General features: G+C 33.3%; 1 protein-coding gene across 1 annotated transcript; it reads left to right on the forward strand.

The window, feature by feature from the left end:
• Positions 1-2: 2 nt before the first annotated feature.
• LOC149738364 (phenylalanine--tRNA ligase, mitochondrial-like) lies at positions 3-8,420 on the forward strand. Its single transcript, XM_089875864.1, has 8 exons — positions 3-354; positions 5,171-5,297; positions 5,589-5,800; positions 6,115-6,277; positions 6,546-6,677; positions 7,299-7,459; positions 7,665-7,816; positions 8,101-8,420. Exons 1-8 carry the CDS (start codon positions 46-48, stop codon positions 8,234-8,236), a joined length of 1,392 nt encoding a protein of 463 aa, XP_089731990.1. The 5' UTR covers positions 3-45; the 3' UTR covers positions 8,237-8,420.

Here is an 8,420-nt window from a genome sequence, read left to right on the forward strand (position 1 = left end):
TTCTCCTCAGGTATTTGGATTACAATGAAATTTTAGGGTCCTAAAATGAGCTCTGTGATCTTGCATGAAAGAAGTAAAGTAGCTCAACTACTTAAAAGATATTTGAAAAGAATTGGAATCAGTTCAGCTGGCTTGAATCTTGAAAACTCTGCATACGTACATTCTCAGGTGGGTTTACACCACATGCAAAAGAGGTATGCTACAAAACACAAACAGCTTGGTTTAGACAATATTAAAATATCTGGGAAAACATATACTTGTGATGATTGGACCAATGTGACAGAAAAGATTCTCAGTTATGTTGGGAAGAATTTACATGTACAGAAGGATCATCCGATTTGCATTATAAAGGAGGTAATGTTTATATTATTTTTATTAGGCAATTATTTTTTATAGGTTCTGTGTACAGCTTTTCATAAATCTACTGCAATTGCGGTAAAATCTTAAAATAATATGTTAAAACATTTGTGTTCTTTTGCTTGTTATGCATAATATTGTATTCTTTTGCTTGTTATGCATATTGTATGCCATGCTGCCAATATAACTGTTACATCTAGAATTTCGAATCTGTGAGATTACAGGATTCTGTATTTTGTTTAATGATGTATCATACTTCATCTCTTGAACTATACTATAGTACAATGGGAAAAGATGGGACACTTAAGCACATATTGCCAAATATTTCCAAAATCAAAATAGATTACGTTTATTGGGTAATACCACAAATTAGTACTATCATTCCTTTATTAATTGACACCAATTTAATAAAATATAATAAAACACACGAGGAGCTATTTAGCGATCCGCACAATAAGTGAAATTTTTTTCAAATTCGAAAACACACAGGATAAGATGGGACAGTTTAAAATCATTGGTAATTTTGATTTTTAAATGTATTTATAAATGGGAATATACGTAAATAACACGAAATAATACTGACACTGTACGCTTTGAAAATTAAGGGTGGTATGCAGAAAGTATACTTAACTTTTTGCTTGATCTTAGTTTAGCTAAACGGAGATCATGGAAAAAACTTAAGTGGTATGCAGAAAGTATAATCAGTGATTCTTAGCTGATCTATGTTTATCTTTTTCGTGTTTGTGACGGAACAATCGACGAGAGAATTTCTCTCGAAAATTACTCCACGAAGAAGGCAATTCTCGGTAAAAATGACGACAAAAATGTTTAATAAAAGTCAAAATCGAATTTGTTATTGTTTTTATACCTTTAACAGAATAGTAATCAATATAAACAGTAAAAATAGTATGGAAAGAGTAGCAGCAAGTCGGAGTAAGGTCAGTAAGCGGTTACCGAACTTTTGCGATCCGAAGCCCTTTTTTCTAAAAAGGCCCAGACTCCGTTAAAACCTATAACAACGATCCAATACAATCTATTTGACGTGGATTTACAGAAATTAATCTTATGTCGCGTTACCAACCCTAAAAACTACCAATTTGCATCGCCACCAGACACTTAAACAGCCAATTTCGCTGTTTAACTTTTTGACGATAATCGACAATCAAAAATCGGTAATTAACTTTGATTATACTTTCTGCATACCGTTTAAATCGTTGTTATGTCAACAATGAAATTTGATCTAAGATCAAAGTTGATTATACTTTCTGCATACCACCCTAAGTCTAAACATTCTTTTTCTTGCCCTACTGGGTAATGTTCCAACATCAATGGATGAATATTGTATCCTACATGTATATGAACTTGTAATAACAGAAAATTGATAGTAACCACTGGCGTAGAGTACGGGCGTGCGGGAGTGCGACGCACTCCTGCCAATTTAGAAATTCACTATTCTTGTTTAATGCACGACTACTGCATGCGCGTTTAATGTTTCGACGATAACATTAATTCGTAAAGAAATGTGTTAAAATTTGACTTATATTTGCGCAAACACGATTATTACAACATAGCATCGTATTGTTTGTAAATATGCCGCAAATCACGCCCATTTTACACCTCCCAGATTGACCAATCAGAAACAAAGGAATCCTGAATTAACTAGCATTATTACGCGTGCTAGACCAGACAATGGCGTAATACCTATGGGATATGGGAGTATTTAGAATAGCAATGTTTAGTTTACTTGATTGAGAGGTGCGAATGTGCGTCAGGCATGTAACAAAAACAAAAGTAGGACCGATACTGATTCGTATTTAAATTTATGTGGCAGTTTCCTAAATCGTAGACGCATGCGTTCTGCTTACGCCAATGTTTTTTACGAATGCTAAAATCGTGTTAAAAATACTAAATTCGGGGGTTAAAAATACTAAAAAATACTAAAACAATTTAGTATAAAAATACTAAATTGTTCCTTAGGTCTCACTGATACCCACTGTATAATTTTTTTTGGAAATAACCCGGGCGCTCGTGTCGAAAATTAATTTTGAAATTGCGCGAAATCGTGCTGCGTCACCGTATTTTCCACATCAGCCGTTATGAATTAAACCAAGGTTGGATTATTACGTCATAGAATGCGTATTGTTACGTTTGATTCCTACGTTAAAACAGAGGGAAAAAATAAGGCTATAACGTCTAGTAACTTATGTAATATGCCACTATTGTGACGTAAGATACCGCGATTGTGACATAATAAATCGTCAACCTTATACAAATCAGACGAATTACGGTGACGAAGCATGTTTTCGCGCATTTTAAAGTTAATTTTCGACATGAACGCCCAACTTTTTTGAAAAAAAATTTGACAGTGGGTATCAGTAAGACCTAAAGAACATTTTGAAACCAAAATTTCAGGGGGCCACCAGCTAAAGGATTACCCTAAATTCGCACAGTGGTGTTTTAGTTTTTTACTTATATTTTAACGAATTTTCTTCTGCTGCCCCACTGACGGTGTTTTTTTGGCTATAAGCCAACGATTCTTCGTGCGGTCTTGATAATTAAAAAAGTTCAATCTAGTTTCGTTTTTTCCGATTAAAGCCAGATTACCGCGACGATTTCAACTTGCAACACACACAAACTGTCAGATAAACATTTGCGGGTAAAACGTTTTTTTTTGCTCATAAAAAAACAGCTTTCCTGATACAAATACGGCGCAGTTTCATGTACCATACTTCTCAAACTGTATTCGGTCAGCATACAAATTTTTAACGAAAGCTAGTTTAAAATACTATAAAACTTATCGGCGATCACCGAGACACCGAAGTAATTCCCGAACAAACACATGTCGAAATACTGGTTTTTATTTCTCACGTAATACGCATTCGTCACAATTCCTATTATTGCGAAAGAGCCAGTTATGTTACGTCACAATTGCAAATGTCTCTTGGCTGTATAAATGCGGGATTTATGATAAAATAAACTGTTTGTTACGTCAGAACTGCACGAATAGGTAACTTACGTTAACATTATACGATTTGTTACGCAGCCGACCAAGTAAATAAAGTCCAGACTACTAAAATATTGAGCGATATTACACTTGCAAGTTAAACGATGTTACATTGCGATAAGTGTTCCTGTCGCGTAGAAGGTCTAACTATTGCGTTAAGATACATCCGAATTAAATTGTGTTTGCGTGTTTGCCGCACTCCCACGCAATTGCAAAACTCTACGCCAATGATAGTAACTATTAATAACGTTTTTATTTTTGCTACAAATTGGGTATTACTACTCTGTTTTTGGCACAAGCCACTTCTTATAAATTATCACCAAGTGCAAATGACCAACTTTGGAATATATTTTCAAAATATTATCTTTTTAATATATCAGTATCTTATAGTTGAAAACCTCTGAGGTATAAATTACTAAATTAAAAGCAAATCTTTTAAAGTTTGGCAATGAAAACATACTACTACTACAATGTGGGGAAGATGGGACTCTAAATTGAAATATATTTACATTAGCAGTATTCTGCAACTTGTAGTTAACCCACTGAGTTTAACAGGCTGTGCTAGTTTTTTTGCCATGTAAACTTCATACATATAATGTTAAACCGATATTTTTTTGTTGTTGTTTTTATCTCAAATTAAAGTCATATTGAACCCTGCCTATTTTCTTCATGCTTATATCTCAGTGTTTTTTTACAAAACTAAAACTAGTTTTATGAGACAAAATCAAACTGTACGGGTTATTTTATGAAGGTTATTTTATGAAGCTATGAAACTAGTTTAATTGTTCGCACACGCAAACTAAAAAAAATTATTGGCTTTACTATGGTTTAGCGAGCATTAAAAAAAAACACCTTACTATTTTGAAATTTTTTATCTGTTCAAAGTGTACTGTTTCTATTTTACATATATTTTTTAATATTTAAAAACAGTAATCAGCTTTAACCGGCGTTTTATGAAGTCGTGATAATACTGTTGAATAATTCTGTAACCTTATTTTCCTGATTATCATTAAATGGGGGTCCGTAAAAAAAAAATTAAAAAAGAGTCTCGTCTGACAAAGTGTCCCATCTTCCTCCACCCTACTATACAATTTCTTAAAATTTATTGATTTTGAAAATAAAGATTCTTGTGTTTGTGGGACTTTCAAGAGAAAACGTTTGCAGCATCTTTTCAATGATTGCTTTACATTTCGGCTTGGCCAGTTTGGCTTCATACGTTTTTTCTTATAAATACAAAAAAAATGGAAATTCTAGATTCGAAATAAAGTATTCTAGGATATCCTAGAATACCTAAATATTCTGTAGCATCACTAGTTACATCACAATCATAAGGTACGCTGTTGCGTAATACCAACTTGTGGTGAGATGTCAATCGGCATTGTGATGTAGTTCTTCTAACTTACTAGAGGTTCACCGATATTATCGGCCGATAATCGGTATTTGTAAAAACGCCAATAATTCACTGAACACCGATATATAAATCGATTGTGCGAAGCGACGTGTATGGGGGCCCAACCTGAGCAAAATACAACACAAAAAAAATCATTTTGTCGTGTTGACCAGGTTGGGCCCCTATACGATGTGCGTCCTACTTGATCTTTACGTACGTGCTCATCCTAGATGAAGAACACCTATTCCTATAGTTTAATTTTATCCCGGTGCGCGTGTTTTAGGTTTTATTTCAATTTTTATAATTTGCAGCAGCTTGAATACAAATATTAATTTTGATTAGTACTGATCATTACATATCTTTTGCTTTTTATAAAAACAAACAATTATTTTTTAATTTTAAGTTGTTACCTGTTTCAGGCAATCGTTCAACACTTCTACAACTCCTATGTTAAAGCACGAAGAGTTTCTTTGTTTGCCGTATTTGACAATTTAGCACCGGTCGTCACAGTTCAGCAGAATTTTGATTCTTTGCTAATTCCACAAAGTATGTAGAAATAAGAGCATTAACATAACTAATGCAATCTCGGACAACTTGTATGGTACATAGTAATTTTTGTAATTTTTTGTTGCAATTTATGTTATGGGCCCCAGTGAGTAAAATATAAAAAAATATCTATATAACACATACATTATGTGACATAATAAATTAATAATATGTAAGACTAAACTGTGAAATTAAAACATAGATTAAGTATAATATTTAAGAAGCAATTTATACTTTATGAACTTCTCTATATTAGTAATAGCAAACTTATGTTCATATTTTTGAATGTAGATCATGTTAGCAGGAAGAAGTCAGAGAATTATTATGTTAACAAGAATACGGTGCTACGTGCACACACAAGTGCACATGAACATGAGTTGATTAAATCAGGTTTAGATGCTTACCTAATGGTGGGAGATGTGTATAGACGGGATACAATCGATGCAACACATTTTCCCGTATTTCACCAACTTGAAGGTGTACGGCTTTTCAACTCTCAACAGGTAAAAATCATTGAAAGTATCCTTAGTTCCCCATAGCATTTTTTTTTTCTTCTTTCAGTTTTTTAGTCAGTAATTTTTTATTATATTGCTATTTAATACATGCCTAAACATAATCAGTATATATAACGCCATTAATTACCCTGGAATAGGTCATTTCACAGTTATGTTATGGCTGTCCTATTGTACAGCGTATGTGGTGACTTTATGCAACCAGGTCTGTCTTGGGGGTTAGTATTAACTTTTAACTACTATGCTGTAGTGCTGTTTAGAACTAATCACTTATTTACTGCATAAAGAAGGATTTTATTTTTTAGTTGTTTTCAAAATGTGAAGGTGCAAGTGCTGATTTGACGTTGTTTGAAGTGGGTGATGAAACAAAAGACAAACAATCGTGTCACACACTTGAAACTTCTAAATTACTGGAGTTTAACTTAAAACAAACAATAGAAGATTGTATTAAAGATATTTTTGGAAAAGGTTTTAATGAACATTTAGTTTAAATAGCAAACTTGGTTTATTTATTTATCTTTTCCAATTACATGCAAACAAATAATTTTTTATTGGCATATATATTTCTTTTTAATTTTTAGGCAATGGCTCTTTAGTATTTTATTTATGTAAACCTTACATTACCTCACTGCTTCTTTATTTAGAAAGAACTTTTTCTTTTTAGTTGTAAGATTAGTTTTATTTATATTCAAAACGAATTACTCTACTAATAATAAAATACCAATTCCTATTTTAGAGGCGGAATGTAAATGGGTTGATGCTTACTTTCCTTTCACTCATCCTTCCTATGAATTGGAGATCAAGTATAATGATGAATGGATTGAAATGTTGGGGTGTGGAATCCTTAGACAAGAAATTCTTAACCAAGGTTTCTCTATCAGCCAATGTTTTTAATTCCTAATCACTGGCAAGTTAGCGAAAGTGCCTGCTTACTGGGTTATTACATGTGCAACTTTGTAAGCTAACAATTTAGACAACCCAATAGCAATTATTGACCACTGGATTGGAGCCAATCAGTATTGGTAATGTATCATTGTTAAACATTACATCCAGATCCCTTTGGTTCAAGCGCCTAAATCACTTAGCCATGTCATCAGACTGCTATTAAGATGTTACTTACAGTAGAGAACTTTTTTTTTATTTTAAAATTAAGTGTATGAATGTAGCTTATTTTTTCTCTGGCATAGCAATGACGTTCACTATCGGTAACACAGGTCAGACAGGTGTTTCAAAACAATTTCCAACACAGATTTTTTTTCTTTCACATGTCCCTTACAGTTACGGGTCACTGCATATCTAAATTTGTAGTTTATTGTTTTTTTTTTTAATTTTTGCAACTCATCTGTAAACACCTAGTTGAAGCAATGGCAACTGTGTCTTGCAGCAGGACACACATACTGAAAGTAGTGATAGAATCATCACCCAGTCAGTGCTCAAACCATTTTGCCACCGCGCTATATAATTATTTCCAAATATTTAATTGTTACAGCTGGTGCAAGTGATCAAGTGGCTTGGGCATTTGGGTTGGGGCTGGAAAGGTTAGCAATGAAATTATTTAATATTCCTGATATTCGATATATGTGGACTGAAGATGAATCATTTCTTGCACAATTTCGTTGTCATAGTGATTTTAAATCCATTAAATTTAAGGTAAGTTATGAATTCCAGCATTAAACAATTGGCTAAGTTGAATGAATTAGATAAAGAAGTATGTTGGATAGAGTAACTACAACTGGCGATGCATAATACTTTTTTTTTGCACCGTGACATATGTTTAGAACTTGATACCTTATGTATATTACATATGCTGTTACATTTCTGGTTTGATATGTACATTGTTTGTGTTTTTTTTTAGCCTATTGTAAGCAAACAACCAGCTCTTGTAAATGATGTTGCTTTCTGGGTCCCAACTGATTTCACGCCAAATGATTTTTACGACCTTGTTCGTAGTGTGGATGATGGGCTTGTACAAACCATCACATTAATAGACCAATTCACTCATTCAAGGTTTGATTTATTTTAACTATTTTATGAATATCATGAAATAAATATTTTTAGCTTTGATTTCAATTAATAACCACTGGGTTAAAACAATTGCCAATAAGTGTTTTGCCCAAGGACGCATATACCCACAGTGGTAGCAGTGAAAAGCCTTGACTGCATTACCTCTGAGTCAAAGGCAGGCACCTAACCACTTTGCCAAGGAGTTAGGCTACTACTTGTTTCATTAAAAGTTGATTATATGAAGTGTAATAGTTTTAATAAATTTTTAATTACACTCCTACATAAAGTGGAAAACAAAGCCACTGCTATCGGTTGTTCTATCGCCATGTGTCCCGTGCACTTACTCAAGCTCAAGTAAACGAAGTCCATGGAAAAATTAAGAGCGCGGCTGTAAAACAACTTAATGTAGAAGGACGGTGGTAACAATCATGAATCATACAGGCCAATGAATAAAGAGTTTTTTGCACATAGTGCTTGGTATTTGAAGATTCGTTGATATGATTGCTTGGTATACTACAAATCATTCCAATATAAATTTAATCTGTTATTTGAGGCGTAGCATGCTTTTTGAACCTGTACTGTTTATTATATACCCCATGACATTCGA

The sequence above is a fragment of the Ciona robusta genome, chromosome 3 (assembly GCF_009617815.1).
Source record: "Ciona robusta chromosome 3, ASM961781v2".
NCBI lineage: Eukaryota > Metazoa > Chordata > Ascidiacea > Phlebobranchia > Cionidae > Ciona > Ciona robusta.